The sequence below is a fragment of the Oncorhynchus mykiss genome, chromosome 17 (genome assembly GCF_057628025.1).
Source record: "Oncorhynchus mykiss isolate SJ-2025 chromosome 17, ASM5762802v1, whole genome shotgun sequence".
NCBI lineage: Eukaryota > Metazoa > Chordata > Actinopteri > Salmoniformes > Salmonidae > Oncorhynchus > Oncorhynchus mykiss.
Genome location: NC_143038.1, coordinates 13,050,520 through 13,067,752, shown reverse-complemented (window position 1 = coordinate 13,067,752; position 17,233 = coordinate 13,050,520). Strand labels below are relative to the sequence as shown.

General features: G+C 42.3%; 1 protein-coding gene across 1 annotated transcript; it reads right to left on the bottom strand.

The window, feature by feature from the left end:
- Positions 1-1,217: 1,217 nt before the first annotated feature.
- Positions 1,218-9,031, bottom strand: LOC110493718 (protein FAM161A). The gene is given in 9 exon segments (XM_090204241.1): positions 1,218-1,400; positions 1,403-1,791; positions 2,472-2,629; positions 4,641-4,740; positions 5,075-5,242; positions 5,545-5,798; positions 5,801-6,785; positions 6,949-7,217; positions 8,723-9,031. Coding segments are annotated over 9 exon segments (2,523 nt in total). The 5' UTR covers positions 8,882-9,031; the 3' UTR covers positions 1,218-1,359.
- Between the last annotated feature and the right edge of the window lie 8,202 nt (positions 9,032-17,233).

Below are 17,233 nucleotides of genomic sequence, written 5' to 3'. Positions count from 1 at the left end.
TTGTAAGGCAGGTCCTCACCAGACATCACCGGCAACTACGTTGCCTGGACCAGACAGGACTGGCAAAAAGTGCTCTTCACTGACGAGTCGCGGTTTTGTCTCACCACGGGTGATGATCGGATTTGCGGTTTTCGTCGAAGGAATGAGCGTTACACCGAGGCCTGTACTCTGGAGCGGGATCAATTTGAAGGTAGAGGGCCCGTCATGGTCTGGGGCGGTGTGTCACAGCATCATCGGACTGAGCTTGTTGTCATGGCAGGCAATCTCAGCGCTGTGCGTTACAGGGAAGACATCCCTCATGTGGTACCCTTCCTGCTGGCTCATCCTGACATGACCCTCCAGCATGACAATGCCACCAGACATACTGCTCGTTCTGTGTGTGATTTCCTGCAAGACAGGAATGTCAGTGTCCTGCCATGGCCAGCGAAAAGCCCAGATCTCAATCCCATTGAGCACGTCTGGGACCTGTTGGATCGGAGGATGAGGGCTAGGGCCATTCCCCCCAGAAATGTCAAGGGGACACAGGTGCCTTGGTGGAAGAGTGGGGTAACATCTCTCAGCAAGAACTGGCAAATCTGGTGCAGTCCATGAGGAAAAGATGAACTGCAGTACTTAATGCAGCTGGTGGCCACACCAGGTACTGACTGTTACTTTTGATTTTGACCCCCCCCCCCCCCCCTCCCTCCCTCCTTTGTTCAGGGACACGTTCAATTTCTGTTACTCACATGTCTGTGGAACTTCTTCAGTTTATGTCTCAGATGTTGAATCTTATGTTCATATAAATATTTACACATGTTAAGTTTGCTGAAAATAAACGCAGTTGACAGTGATAGGAAGTTTATTTTTTTGCTGAGTTTAGTACAGAAATATAAATATCCCATAATGTACATGAAATACATAACACCTTTATGTTCCCAAATGTGATGTATATACGCAACGATTGAAAAAAAGTATGATCCTGAAATATATAGCAAATGTTAGGCTACATATATTTAGTCACAAAACATTAGACAAATAATTGTCGAAAGAAAATGTATCACAAGCATCCAAATGTAAGTGGTCAACCTATTGTATTTCCTGCAAAGTAGGATATCACAAGACAAAGAGTACCCTAAACTGTTCAATGTGATCCTTTTTATAACCATAGCCTAATACTACAATTGACTCTGGTCTGTCTCACACAACAAAATAATGTAATAAACATAAAATTTCCCATTATTACTGTATGTATACAGATAACCTATCATGCATTTATCATTTTTTATAATAGAAGCATCTCTACCACTGTGTGTCAGTGCTGTAGACGTTCGCCTCAATGTAGCCCTGCCTACCTGTCAGAAAATGCACTCCTTTGACTTTTTAGTCATCCTCATTACTTTTCTTTTCCGCTATTGCTGTGTTTCCCTATCCCTCTCTGAATTCTGACTGTTTCGGCTGTGCTGGCCGCTTCTATAGCTTGGGCTGCTCTGGGTACTCTCGGGCCTTTTGAGGATGTCACTCCCTTTATTCTTTTCATCGTCCAGGGGCAAGTAATGCTCACTGGCATCTGAGTAATGGTCATCGGCATCTGAGTAATCGCCATCATCTGAATAACGCCCAATATCCGCCCTCCCCCGCCCTGCTTCGTCATGGCCTTCATCCTCATCTTCTTTTTTGGACTTTAATTCATCTTTCTCAGCCTCCTGCTCTCCTTCCCGTTTTTGGTCAGCAAAGCTGTCTTCATAATCGTTTAGGTATTCATCCTGGAAGACCGTGTTGTAAATAGCCGGTGTATCTGTCTCGTCCTTTTCACTGAGAAAACAAAATGAATAAACACTTAACACAAAAAAATATAAACTCTTATACCATGGCATTGTTGAATACTCGTGTCTGATGGACTTGAAGGGCATTCTAGAGCGTGCATTATTTCAGCACGGTAGAATTCAATAGCTTTAGTTAATTCTTACATGTTTTATGTTTGAGCTGCTTTTGAAACAAAAAGTCAAACTGAAAACATTATTGGCATTGTTGTATTCGATTTTTAGAAGAGCAGAGTGCCAGAGTGCGCTCTGGGCGTTCGTAAATTCAGAGCGTGTCGCTCTCGGAGCGCACACTGGACGCTCTGGCCAAGGATAAGCATTGATCCAAGCGTTCTGACCTCACAACCGCAGTCAAGCACCCAAGCTAACTGCTAGCAACTTCCAGACACAAATGAGAGAACACCTCACTCGGACCATTTTACACGCCCTATCAGAGCTGGTTCGTATGTTTTCATGTTATCCAGAGCGTTGGTACTGTACTGCTGGCAACAATTTAATTCTGATATTTTTACTAACACCGGGGCCACATTCAACGGGTATTGAACGATCGCAAATCCATCAGTTATTCTGCGCTAAAACTGATGGTTTGGCTAGCTAAACTAGCAAGTATGTTTGACTAATGAAGTATGTTTACAAAATGTATAATTCACTGTCATTGAGCAAGAAGTCTACCTTTGTTTTGGGTCACTGGAGGAGGTGGTCCAGCATGCAGATTCTTGGCCACCTGGCTGCTGGGACTTGGGCACCTTGCCACTGACAAAGTCCTCACTCACTCCACAGCCTCGCAGGGTGTCTGTGTAGCGCTTCTCTGCAGCGTGTTTGGCATTCATCTGTCAATAGACAGAAGTGAAAAATAGCATACATCATGACCAGCGATGGGAAAATAGTCAGTCATACCTTTATTATTCATGACAATATACACTACCGTTCAAACGTTTGGGGTCACTTAGAAATGTCCTTGTTTTTTAAATAAAAAATGTTGTCCATTAAAATAACATCAAATTGACTGATGTTTGGCAGGTACTATTTAATGAAGCTGCCAGTTGAGGACTTCAGAGTCAGAGTGTCTAGTAGAGGTCGACCGATTAATCGGAATGGCCGATTAATTAGGGACGATTTCAAGTTTTCATAACAATCGGAAATCTATATTTTTATTTATTTACCTTTATTTAACTAGGCAAGTCAGTTAAGAACACATTCTTATTTTCAATGACGCTTCACCTTGTCAGCTCGGGGATCCAATCTTGCAACCTTACAGTTAACTAGTCCAACGCAATAACGACCTGCCTCTCTCTCGTTGCACTCCACAAGAGACTGACTGCCTGTTAGACGAATGCAGTAAGCCATGGTAAGTTGCTAGCTAGCATTAAACTTGTTTTATGAAAACAATCAATCATAATCACTAGTTAACTACACATGGTTGATGATATTACTAAATATTATCTAGCGTGTCCTGCATTGCATATAATCTGACTGAGCATACAAGCATACAAGTATCTAAGTATCTGACTGAGCTGTGGTAGGCAGAAGCAGGCGTGTAAACATTCATTCAAACAGCACTTTCTTGCGTTTTGCCAGCAGCTCTTCGTTGTACGTCAACCATTGCGCTGTTTATGACTTCAAGCCTATCAACTCCCGAGATGAGGCTGGTGTAACCAAAGTGAAAAGGCTAGCTAGTTAGCGTGCGCTAATAGCGTTTCAAACGTCACTCGCTCTGAACCTTCTAGTAGTTGTTCCCCTTGCTCTGCATGGGTAATGCTGCTTCGATGGTGGCTGTTGTCATTGTGTTGCTGGTCGAGCCCAGGGAGGAGCGAGGAGAGGGACAGAAGCTATACTGTTACACTGGCAATACTAAAGTGTCTATAAGAACATCCAATAGCCAAAGGTAATGAAATACAAATGGTATAGAGGGAAATAGTCCTATAATTCCTATAATAACTACAACCTAAAACTTCTTACCTGGGAATATTGAAGACTCATGTTAAAAGGAACCAACAGCTTTCATATGTTCTCATGTTCTGAGCAAGGAACTGAAACGTTAGCTTTCTTACATAGCACATATTGCATTTTTACTTTCTTCTCCAACACTTTGTTTTTGCATTATTTAAACCAAATTGAACATGTTTCATTATTTACTTGAGGCTAAATTGATTTTATTGATGTATTATATTAAGTTAAAATAAGTGTTCATTCAGTATTGTTGTAATTGTCATTATTACAAATAAATAAATATTATTGGTCCTCCAATAAATCGGTATCGGCGTTGAAAAATCATAATCGGTCGACCTCTAGTGTCTAGTTTGTAAAACAAATGTACTTGTCCTCTTGCTCAGTTGTGCACCAGAGCCTCCGACTCCTTTTTCAAGTTTTATAGCTTCTTTAAATCAGCACACCAGTTATCAGCTGTGCTAACATAATTGCAAAAGGGTTTTCTAATGATCAATTAGCCTTTTAAAATTATAAACTTGGATTAGCTAACACAACGTGCCATTGGAACACAGGAGTGATGGTTGCTGATAATGGGCCTCTGTACACCTATGTAGATATTCCATTAAAAATCATCAGTTTCCAGCTACAATAGTCATTTTCAAAATTAACAATGTCTACACTGTTTCTGATCAATTTGATGTTATTTTAATGGACAAAATAAATATATTTTTCTTCCAAAATCAAGGACATTTCTAAGTGACCTCAAACTTTTGAACGGTAGTGTATATTTATTGTGTGAATGAGTGGTGTGAGGAGATATGGAAAGGATGCCACTTATAACTACTGAAATGCAATCCATGTCATGTCACTCCACGACTCACACGTGTGTGTGTGTGTGTCGTTTCTGGTCACCTGTGCAACCTGCTCCAACAGCAGAGGCCTCCCCTTCACTCTCTCCTGGATTTCCCTCATCTCCTCCTGGTACTCCTTCCTCCGCTGAAAGTCCTGCTTTCTGTTTGAAACACACAGACAACCGTTCACCCCTGTCATCCCACAACCCTCAGCCCTGAAATAACCCTCAGCCCTGACCTATTCAACAAAAACATCACTTTTACAACCACAGATTACTATTACTGATATGGAAAACAGTCACAATTGAGACTATTGAGGCAATGTTCAGTTCAGTCTTCAGGTTTGCATTTCCACTCATCATTTTTATATGAAAAGACCCCGATACATCAGATTGATAAACTGTTTGGGGGGGGTGTTCGTACTGGTCTCAGGTGGGGTGAGTTTCCTGGTTGCTACAAGTATAATTATAATGTTATGGATTTCTATATGGGTACCTGAACTGCTTGAGCTTGGACTGGTTGGTCTGGGAGAGGGGCACGTGGGCATCATTGGCTTGGGCGCACTTCGAGACCACCTTTGCAAGCTTCTTCTCTCTCTGCTTCTGTCTCTCACTCCATCTCTCCTCTTCTTCCTCTGCCTTCTTTCTCTGCTCAAGCACCTTTCTACTCAAGGAGACAAGGCAGTCATCGATGACAGGAAGTCATTGGTAGAGGAAGGACTTTGTCAAAAGAGAAAATGAAGGCCAAGGGCACTAGAAGTAGGACTAGGGGGGGTAATGTCAGAGGTTGGGCATTTTATTGTTTTGGAGCTGGGAGTGTATAGGAGGTCCACAGGATTCAACAGACAAGGGTTTTCAACTTTCAGGCCACAACTATTCCTAAAAAGAGCAACTAAAAGGTCTTCTGAAGCTCTGACTAGCTTGTCTAAAAAGGAGACACCCCTTGCTATTCTATGTGGGTAGTACCTTACAGCCTCTTGGCGTTTTTTGCTGGCATCGGTGACTTTGGCAGGCAGCTGTTCCAGACTGCCTGAGAGGGAGGAGCAGAGGCTAGAGTTGTGTGAGTGGATGAGCCCAGCTGTGCTGACGTAAGGCCAGCGCTTGGCCCGGGGACTCATCTGCTCCTTCTCGATCTCGGCCAGGATGCGTTCGCGGTGCGAGGGGATCTGTGACGTCCGGAGCTGGAACGGCTCGCACGTCGTCAAAGGCTTCACATCTCGCGCCGGCTCTCCAGCTGCTTCTTGAACCTCCTGTAGCTGGCGTCGAAGTCGGGCACCACCGGGTTTATCTTAGGCCTGTAAGGGGCCCTGTTGTCATCCTCGGATCCAGCGGTGTCCCCCCGGGCTCCATCCTTAGCATGCTCCCTTTTGCTAAGGTGGCGTGCCAGCATGCTGGGTGGCATGGAGGCGCTGTGGAGCAGCTCCTGGGCCCTCATCTGCATCTTGATGGCACGGTACAGCTGCTCCTCCTTCAGTTGCTCGCCCGTAGCCGCCTCATACACGGCCTTGGGCACGGGCTTGGCCCTGAATGGTCGGACTCTCTCCTGGCTGATTTGCTGGAGGTTACGGAGCTGCTCCTCTCTCTGCTCCCTCTTGAGACGTTCACGCTCCAGGAAACTGAAGGGCCGCTGGGTGGAGCACAGACACTGCTGCTCCCGCTCGTGCATGGCCCACCGCGCCTCGTCGCGTTCGTGGAGCTCCTCGTATGGGGGCAGGCGGACGTGGACGGGCACTGAGCTTGCACGGAATTTGTGCTGGCACTCTGTCAGCTCCTCCATCTGCTTCCGCAAGGCCACGTTCTCCAGCTCGATCTCTGACCGTGTCTTCACACCTTTCTGGCCCTTCTGGTTCTCCCGCAGCGTCATGTGGAATGGCTTGGGGACGGTCACTCTGGGTTTCCAAGGCTCGTGTTTGACATCTTTGCACCCTTGCTTTTGGTCCTTACCCTTGATGCCTTTCTTGTGGCCCCCAATGAGGCTCTGGAGGGAGGATGTGGACGGGTGGCGCTGGCGAGGCGACAGCTTGAAGTCATGCCACATGTTCTTGATGTGCTCTTTGGGGGAGGACTGCAGACCCTTCTCCACATTGTTGACTACAGCACCTTCCTCGTCAGATGTGTCCGATAGCCCAGAGCCCCTCCTCAGCTCCAGAGCCGAGTGGGCCTTCCTCAGACGCCTCACGGGCATGGGGCTGATCTTCGAGTACGATCTGGTGAGCGAAAAAAATATTTTTACACCATTAGAATATGAATTGACTGAGTACAGTACACCTTCCAGAAGCAGATATAATGTAGTACCCTACCAACTTCAGCGTATTATCTTGGTGGTTAATCAAGAAAAACAACCAATTCCAAGCAAGAGCAACAACACACCTGTGTGCCTGTGCCCCCTGCACGTTTTCCGAGGGTGGTGCACCTTTGGGCTCCAGCTTCTTGCGGTACATGCCCTCTAGCTCGGCCATGGTGCGGAAATGGGCCCTCTTCAGCTCCTCCAGCTTACGATAGTACTCCTCGTTGGAGAAGTAGAACTCACGCAGGTCGATGTGGTCCCCCGTCACTCGGTAGTCTTTGATCATCAGGGATCTGCCCTTCCCGGGGGCATCCCCATCACCGTAGTCAGACCTCGAGTCGTCATACTGCAGCTGAAAAGTCAAAGAACGTCAGTAAAAAAACATTTACGTTGTGCACGGACTGTAGAAAATGTGTCTGTGGAATCCATTCCATACAAATAATAAATGTTGCCTACATTTTGCATTGGTCAAATGCAAAATCGACTTTGTCTCGGGCCGTAACAACACCCGTGCCAACATACCCTCCAAACACCGGCTTCTCTGGCATTATCACGTAAGTAAGCAATTGGAAACAAAGGGTATCTTGGATAGGATTGTGGCTCCAGGAAGAAAAAGCCTTTCAACTGTATTTCTATGACTTTAAGATACATCTTAAAGGGGAAGCCCCATATATGTTAATATGCCAAATGCATGAAAGTGTATCATCATGTAAGAGTAGCACTGATGAATGGACGTGTTGTAAATGGTTAAAGCATAAGGCCTAATATGAATTGAGTAGAGCGTAATATGAGATGGCTACTTCATGCCTAAGCTCATTATCCCCAGCTCTGTGGGTTTGGATGACCTATCCATATGGTCACGCACAGAGGGTGGGGTGATAATGGAAGGAGCGTGTGTTCAACTGTCACACTAGCTGCTCTGCCTCCAACCATCTCAATCTTCTTTCCTTCCGGTGATGAATGGATGAGATCCAATCATACATTTACAAATATTAAGAAAATAAGTCTAAAGCTTGGACAAGCAATTCTAACGAGTATCCTACTGATTACGGTACAAGCCAGATCAAAATGAATGTACTTTCTAAATTAAAAAAACTATTTGGAGATGCCCAGATGTAGGGCAAATCCTTGTCCAGTGAGGAAAATAAAATGGGATTTGAAATAATGTTGTTCAAAGGAAATTAAGCATTTAGGATTACTGGCACTGTGACGTCAGTGTAATCTAGTAAATGAGGGAAGCCATAAATAGGCCAGTAACAAATTATGCAGGTCAAATCCTCTCCCACACAGGCAGGTTGACCTGAACAGTCAAATCTCTGTAGTAACATTTGAGAACAACAGACATTTTATGAGAATCCACCTACATAATTAAATGCTTCACCTGAATTTCCCAATCTTTAACATGAGTCTGACATGAAAGATAATTCAAGGCATATCCACTTAAATGTACATCACTATCCAGTGTCATAGGCTTGTATAGGCTATAAATGATGCCTAGTTACATCAACTTAGATGTTTGGTAGCAATGTATGATCAAAATGTTGTATGACTAAGCCATCTAGCAGATCAATGAGGGAGGATCCAAGAAATTAGCTTATTATGGAATGAAGAACCAGAAATAGTCAAATAAAAAACGCAGGCTTCCTATGTGCAACTGGTGTTCTATTTGTCTTCAGATCAACATAATGAATGAGGGTATAACGTTGATGGATTAGTTAGTCGGATGAATGGCATCTCGGCAAGTGTCGGATGGTGTCCTCTTTCCACCCGTATGATGGATTTCATCCAATCATTTAAGAATATTTCTGGATGCTTAGCTCAGCTTTCAAATACAAAACTCATCTGCCGATATCTTACCTCTTTTTCGTAGTCTCGATTGTCAATATGACCAGCTACTGACGAATATGGAAGGGTTCGCTGCCTTTCATACAACGCCAACGGAGCCTTGGTGTGTGGGTCTACCGGCGTTTTCAAACAGGAGGTAACCAGGACGTTGGCGCGATGGGCATTCGCCATTGTTTCCCCTGTTCTTGCTTTCTTTGTCAAAGTTTAATCTAATAGAGACGCTGCAACTACTTGGCAAAAGCTGGCAAAAGCACAGCAGATGCTCTCCAGAGCACCAGCATCGTGTGGTTGTAAAGGAAATTACTAGCTGTTTCAGGAAGTGAATAGTTTCTTATTTTCCTTGAAAACTGTTAGGATATAAATGCTAATAAATGTAAATCTAACGGATTTTTTGTTGGTAGAGTATTTAATTGTCTTAATATAGTTAATTATATATATAGTATATATTATATAGTTTATTTTTGCAAGGTATGAAAATGTGGTGTTTTGTTTGTACATTTACATTTGTGAATATGACATTTGGCCAAAATAATAAGGAAATTAATTACATAAAATTGTTTCAACATATTTATATCGTAAGTAAAGAATCCAAGCAGTACATCTCTCCATAACAGTGCAAAATCTTCATGAATGTGTTCAGTTATAAATTTACTGTTCTCTTGCCACAGATTCCTTACATGAATACAATGCCAAAAAAGATGCTACACGTTTCTGGGTGGTCATTACAAAAGGTAACGTTACAATTATATATTTTTAAACTTCCTCATATAGAAGTTGGCAGGATAATATTTATCAATAATTTTAAAATAAACTTCCTTCATTTTGTTCATAAGTGTGTGTGTGTGTGTGGCAACATCCAACCTTTTTTTTCCCAGTGGTGGAAAAAGTACCCAATTGTCATACTTGAGTAAAAGTAAAGATACCTTAATAGAAAATGACTCAAGTAAAAGTGAAAGTCACCCAGTAAAATCAAACTTGAGTAAAAGTCTTAAAGTAGTTGGTTTTTAATATACTAAGTGTCAAAAGTAAAATAAATCATTTCAAATTCCTTGTATTAAGCATTTACAGACAGCCAGGGCACGCGCCAACATTTAGACTTCATTTACAAATGAAGCATGTGTTTATTAGTAAGTCCACCAGATCAGAGGCAGTAGGAATGATCTTGTAAGGGATTTCCTACTCTTCGTCTGAAGAGGAAAGGCGAGAAGGATCGGAGGACCAAAATGCAGCGTGGTAAGTGTCCATGGTTTTTAATAGGAAAACTCAAACATGAACACAACTACAAAACAAGAACCGTGAAAACCTAAAACAAGAACCGTGAAAACCTAAAACAAGAACCGTGAAAACCTAAAACAAGAACCGTGAAAACCTGAAACCAGTCCCATGTGGCACAAACATTGACACAGGAGACAACCACCCACAAAATACCCAAAGAATATGGCTGCCTAAATATGGCTCCCAATCAGAGACAACAATAAACACCTGCCTCTGATTGAGAACCACTCTAGGCAACCATAGACTTACCTAGACAACTACACTGAACACAACCCCATAAATCTAATAAACCCCAAGACAAGACGAAACACAATAAATCACCCATGTCACACCCTGGCCTAACCAAAATAATAAAGAAAACGCAGATAACTAAGGCCAGGGCGTGACAGTTCTCTTGATAAGTGTGTGAATTATACAATTTTCCTGTCCTGCTAAGCATTCCAAATGTAACGTGTACTTCTGGGTGCCAGGGAAAATGTATTAAGTAAAAAATACATATATTTTTCTTTAAGAATGTAGTGACATAAAAGTTGTGAAAAATATAAATAGTAAAGTACAGATACCCCAAAAAGTACTTTTTACTTAAGTACTTTACCCCACTGCTTTTTTCCAACCGATATTATCAATAAAACCATTCCAATAAGGCATGACATAAGGTATAGGGTACAACGTCCTGTTGAAACAAGGCTCTTATAGCTCTATTGTTGTTTAATGGACAAGAAGAAAAACACATTTTCTTTCCTACTGATGAGTTTCCTACTGATGAGTCAATTAATTAATTGTAGGTATGTTCTGAGGGTCAGGTCTTAACATGTTCCTGAATAATAAAGCAACACCTGAGGGAATGGCATCTAAAACAATTGAAAAATATTTAGGTGTTACAGGGATCTTGTAAAGTGATAAGAATTCCTTATAACTAAGTAAAATACCCTCTGCATTTACAAGTTATCGCACCAACAGGATATTATTTCTGAACTAATATTCTAAAAACAAATAAGTATTTTTTTATACAATATGTCCCAATTATTCCATATATAATATCTGAGTGGAGAAAAATTATGCTTATAAATGAAGGACCATGACAAGAAAACCTGCCGATGAAAAGCAGAAAGTTTCACTGGAACATTGTCAATATTATAACTGAAAACCAACATGAAGTTAAGGCCACCAAAAAGTAGAGAAGACATGATGAGGAATAAAGTTCGACATAGAAGTGTGTCTTCTTAGGATTTTCTAAATCCAATTAATCTTAAAAGTATTATTTAAGGAAAATGATCATACTCGTAAGTGTTCATTACAACAGTTTTCCTGATGTAATGGGTTCGGTTTCTCCAAAGAAAGTTGAAAAGCATCTGGTCTCTCTCTGCTTATTTTACCATCAAGATCTAAAGATAGAGTAGCAGATGTTAGTCAAGAGATACCTTCAGCCTTGGTTATTAGGACTCTTCCTTTTAAAGATAAGTCACTCTGTAGCCATTGACTTATCTTCTTCTGGGTTGTTTTTAATAACAAGGTTACATTTTAGTAAGCATCTATATTTCTGACCCTTAGTAATGGTTATGCCTAAATATGAAAGTTCTTTCACTGGAATACCATAATATGAAGTTGCAACACAACATTTGACAACCATGAGTTCCCATGTATTAATGTTTAGACATAGACCAGATGCTTTGGAAAAGGATTCTATCACATTGATCGATATGGGAATCTGACTAGCATCTTTCAGAAAAAGTGTAGCATCGTCAGACAGCTGGCTTATAATCATTTATTTACCAGCTATGGAAATACTGTGTATAGGACTATTATTTAAAGAATTTGTAAGAAGTTAATTAATAAACACAGATACAGTGAGATAGGACAACCTTTAACTCAAATCTAGGTGAGGTGCTATGTTTGTTTGATAGAGCTGTGACCAATCCTATAGAGAGTCTTGAAACCCTTACAGAAAAAAATAGCTGAAGACATATTTCCCAAGGGAGTGGAAGAGGAACCGATGCTCCACTGTGTCAAAAGCTGTATAAAAATAATATGACGCTATCCTCGGTTATTAGGTCTGAGTAGTCAAGTATGTCTAATACTAGTCAGACATTGTTAGAAATATGTCTGTTCCTCATAAAGCCAGACTGTGTTTCATCAATGATTCCATCCAGGACTTATTTGTTTAAGAAGCTACTTGTTCAGAAAATAACTTGTACAATTCTGCCGTAATTCCATCAATACCTGGGGATGTATTGTTCTTTTGATGGCTAATACACTCGATAATCTCTTCAACTATGATGGGTTCATCACACTGTTTCGATTCCGTATCACTGATAGAGTGAACATTATTCAGGGAGTCAAAAAACATCTGTGATTCCTGACTGTACGTAGAGCTATACAATTCCCTGTAAATGACCTTCAACAGTGTTGTCTTGTGATCATGCCATCAATGTTTTGTGATTATTGGTGTCGTAAAAATGTTAGCTAACGGGGTCAGATATTAGTATGTTTGACATTTCAGTGGAAATACTAATCATATTTTTGATTAACGGCTTGGCAAAAAATATAGGTCCCGTATTATCGGCAACCTTACTATTTTCCGAAGTGTTTACTAGATAGTTGACTAGTTGGCTAGCCTCCCTTAAAAAAAAAAGACTTGCATGGCAACTTTTCATTGCGTAGCCCGGTGCGCCCTCCCGTGGACTCATTAAAAAAAAGAAATCTTCCCCAACATTCAGTGTTGTAACCAAATAAAGTCTCATCATTTGTTTTACAGATTAATCTTATGTTTTGAGAAAGAAGATAAACTCATATTTTAGTATTAAACTTAAATAAATACACCTTTAGTTTCAGTTATGTGCATTGTGTCACGAACCGGCTCTAAATTCGTAGCAAAAAGGAGATAACGTGGAGATAAGGAATAACTAAATATATTTATTAACTGAAGTAAACTAAATACAATTAACAACGGGGTGTGTGTAGTCTGTAATCAGTAGTGTAAGTGAGTGGTTGCGTGCATAAATGTGATAATGAGAGATGTTGAAAGGTGCCAAAACAAAAACAAAACGGCCACAAAAATGCCACAACCAAAATCTATCAGTGTCTGCATGGAGAGAGTCTCCCCAATGTAGCGCAAGTAGACAATGGACCTGATCGGACAGCTCAGAGCCTGCTCTTTTCTGTCCATAAGAAACAATTGGATTGGTGGAAGAGGCAGGGCAGGCCAGGAGCAAGGAAGGAGGGTGTGGTCAGCAAGGCATCCCCCGAGGCTGAATGCCCTAAAGTTTTTATCAGAACGGTCGTAGATTAGTTTCGCCTTTTTGCTTTTCCCGACATGAGTTCGTGGTGTTTTGTTTTAAAAATAGAAGTAAAAATAAATAAACACACACAAATGTATTTTATTTTTTTCCTCTCTTCTAGGTCAGTTTCAGCATTATGGACATGGGTGTATCTGTGGTCCATTTGGCCTGTCCCACGGCTTCCTTCAATGATGGGTTGTGGGTGGCTCTGTTGATGAACTTCTGGCCAATGCTTGACTGCCTATTGTTGATTGATGTCAGTCCAGATATGCTATTAACGTAGTGGTTGCTGATGTATCTTGGTAGTCTGTAAGCCATTTTTGCTGCCATGTTTTGGACTATCTGTAGCCGATTCATCTGCTGCGGTGAAGCTGTTATCCAGGCTGGCAGGGCGTATTCACAGAGGGATCGGATGTAGCTGATGTAGACTTTCGACACTGTCTGAGGTGAGGCTCCATATTTTCTTCCGCACAGCGTTTTAGGTGGTTTAGTCTTTTTCGTCACGCTCTCTCTATGTTCGCTATATGGATTGTCCAGCGCATGTTCTTCTGGAAGGTGACTCCAAGGAATTTTGCTTATTTTTCTACTTTTATTGTTTCACCGTAGAGTTTGAGATCTATGGGTTTCCTGGTTTTCTTGCTGGTGCTTCTTGTGAAGAGGACGCATTGGGTCTTTTGTGGGTTCAATTTTACTCGCCACATGTTAGACCACGACTCGATCATTTCAATAGACTTCTGGAGTTTTTTTTGCAGCAAGTTGAGGACATTTGGAGCTGGACCAGTAGCAGAGGTCATCGGCAAACTGTGAGACTTGACCTATGGTGGGTGGAGGGTAGTAGATATCTGATATGTAGAGTAGAAAAAGTAGCGGGCTTAGAACTGCCCCCTGTGGGACACCTGCCTCCGGGGTGAAAGGTGAGGATATTGCTGTGGAGACCTTCACTTTAATTGTACGGTTGTGGAGAAAGCTGGTGATGATGTTTCTGATGGAGAGCGGTAGTTTGAGATTGGAATCTGCGAGCCGGTAACACAGTCCATTGTGCCACATCTTGTCAAATGCTGTCTCTATGTCAAAGAAAACCGCCAGGGTAAGTTCTTTTTTCTTGAAGTTCCGAAGGATGTCCTCTGACAGTCTTAGAATGTTATCGGTGGTTGATCTTGCTTTCCTGAAGCCAGCTTGGTGGATTCCAAGGAGGCCCATTTCCTCAGTGTGGCCGCTCAGTCTTTGGGTGAGTACTCTCTCAAACAGCTTCCCGACATGACTGAGGAGGCTGATTGGTCTGTAACTTGTGACGTTGTATGGGTCTTTGCCAGGTTTGTGGATCATTGTGACAACTGCAGATTTCCAATTAATGGGGAAGAGGTGTACTTATCCTGGGGACACACACACCCGGGCCGAGGTGTGTCCCATTTCGCTGACGACACTCCCGGCCCACCGACATCCCAATAGGGAAAACAAGAGCAAAGAGAAAGAATTCGGCAGTGGGAGGGTCATCACAATTGACAAACATTTAAAACACTGTTGGAGTTTGTGTTGCAGAGATGAACTTGGAAAGCAGAGGAAGAAATACACAAGATGGGTTGAATAAATATATATTATATTTTAGACATGTTTTTTTTTGTTTTTTTACAAATAAAAAATGTAATGTGAAAACAAACAATTAAATCTCGACCTCCATCCCTATATTGTCACAGAAACCACAATAAAAAAATCCAGCTTCACTACCACCTCTAGAACCCACTGCACACACCTGCAGTGGAACCAGTGCTGGCCGATGCCACTGGCCGATGCAGCTGTCAGGAATGGTTCCAGCGGGAGGTCCAGCAGAGGCGATGGAGTCAATGGTCTCATTCATGGCAGCCCTCTCCTGTGCCATCTGTGTTCTGAGGGCTGCCCGACGCTCTTTCTCCTCTGCCTCGGCCCTCTCCTTCTAACCCCTCTCCTGCCACTGGCGCGTGTATTTCTCCCTGGTGAGGTATGTGGCAACCACAGGGAGTCTTCTGTATCGGTCTAGTCGATACTTCAGGAAGTAAGGATGTGCCCTAGGTCCTTCGCTATCAGCCCCCCCCCTCTATTAGGGGGTGCTCTTCTAGAGCTAGGGCTGGAGCAGGGGCTGGGACTGGAGCAGGGACTGGGACTGGAGCACTGAGGGTCCTCCTGTGGTTGCTGGGGAGGAGGTGCTGATGGACGGCACAGTGCTGCTGGTTCCAGGAGAGGCGGTAGTTGGACCCAGTAGAGACCGAGATGGCATTAAACGGGACCCTTCAAATGGCTGAAGGGTCAAAAGGGAAGAGGCCACACTTCTTAAACCCTTCCACCACGTAGCGCATGTCCTTGAAGTGCTGGTACGGGTAGCGGAATACTCTGGCAAATTCTGATTTGTTTACAATCTAGGAGTGGTCAAAATGGCTGAGGTCTCCAGCTACCTTGGAGAACTCAGCCCTTAAAGGGCCAAAGTATGCCACATCCAGCAGCTGCAGGACATGGGTGCAGTGTGGTGGAAGACAAAGAAGTATAACCCCTTCCCTTAGTGCCGCCACGAGCACCTCCAGGTCCATGTGGCTCGTGTCCATTGAAGAGAAAGAGAGGGCGCTCCTTCACTGCATACTGAATGAAGTGCTGAAACCACTTCCTGAACAGGTCCCCGTCAATGTAGCCACTGTTTGACCGTCCATACAAGGCTTGGGGGGGGGGGGGGGGGGGGGGGGGGTCCTCCAACCTCTAGAGAGTGTCTGATTTTCCCCCGATGTTGGGGGAAAATTTGCTATATTATCCAGTTTATTTAATCTATATATATTATCCAGTTTATTTTGTAATTCAATCAGTTCTTTCTCCTCCCCCGAGAGGCCGGCGGGGACCTCTGAGAAAGGGAAGTTATCTTAATGATCACATTTTCTTCCTCAGCTCTTCTGGTTTTAGCAAGATTACTACCAGATTTTCTAAGGTATTTGGCCATTTCAAATTTAAAGAGCTTCCAGTTCTTGCAATACGATTTTTCTTCACAAGCTCTTTCCCAAAAGTGTGAGAGCAGACCTTTAACCTAAAATTTAACTATAATAAGGAGCTATTTAGCTTCCAGTAGGATTCTCTACCAAGGTTAGTATCAGAGGTAAATATTTTGACATCAACGTAAATGGCCATATGGTCTGTGAGGGGAGTAGTACAAATATTTGTAATAACTCACTCACTATCAATACACTTCGATATAAGCCAAAAATCTATTCTGGATTGTCTGGAACTTGCTTTGTTACTCCAAGTGAATGATCTGTCAACCGGAAACCTCTCTCTCCATAAAATCAAACTTTTCCATAAAAAATATTAATCCCAAATTCTGATTGGTTGGCCTACCTGGGGGACATCGATCAGTTGAATTATCTATAGTAATATTAAAGTTCCCTCCTATCAATAATAACGAATTGGGAAATTTTGATAAACATATACTTAATTGGTTCTCTACAGATTCAAGCAACTCATCATTCTCATGTTTGGTGTTATACCCGTAGAAGTTTACAGGAATGAGCATAATGTCATTGTAACTGATCACAAGACAAATAAAGTGACCATTGGGGTCATAGTCTGAGTGTAGAATATTACCACCAAAGGTATTTTTTATTGTAATGACCCCAGCGGAGCGTTCAGAGCCATGGGAAAGCCAAATATCGTTGCCCCAACTTCCAAAAGTTGGCATCAGCAGAAATTGAGTGTGACTCATATATATATATATATATATATATATATATATTTTTTTTTTCATCTGTTTTAAGTTGTTTAGAAAATAAAATAAGGCCTTGTGCTTCACATTGTTTCGTAACCCCCTAGAATTAAGATACACTATAGACAAAGACAAAACAATAAAGGTAATATAAAAGTATAAACTGTAGGATGAGTCAAAAACGTAGGAGCAGTGAACGTAAACTATAAGGAACCGAGATCTGCACAGAGCACTTTTTTCTGAAACTCGTCAGTCTAT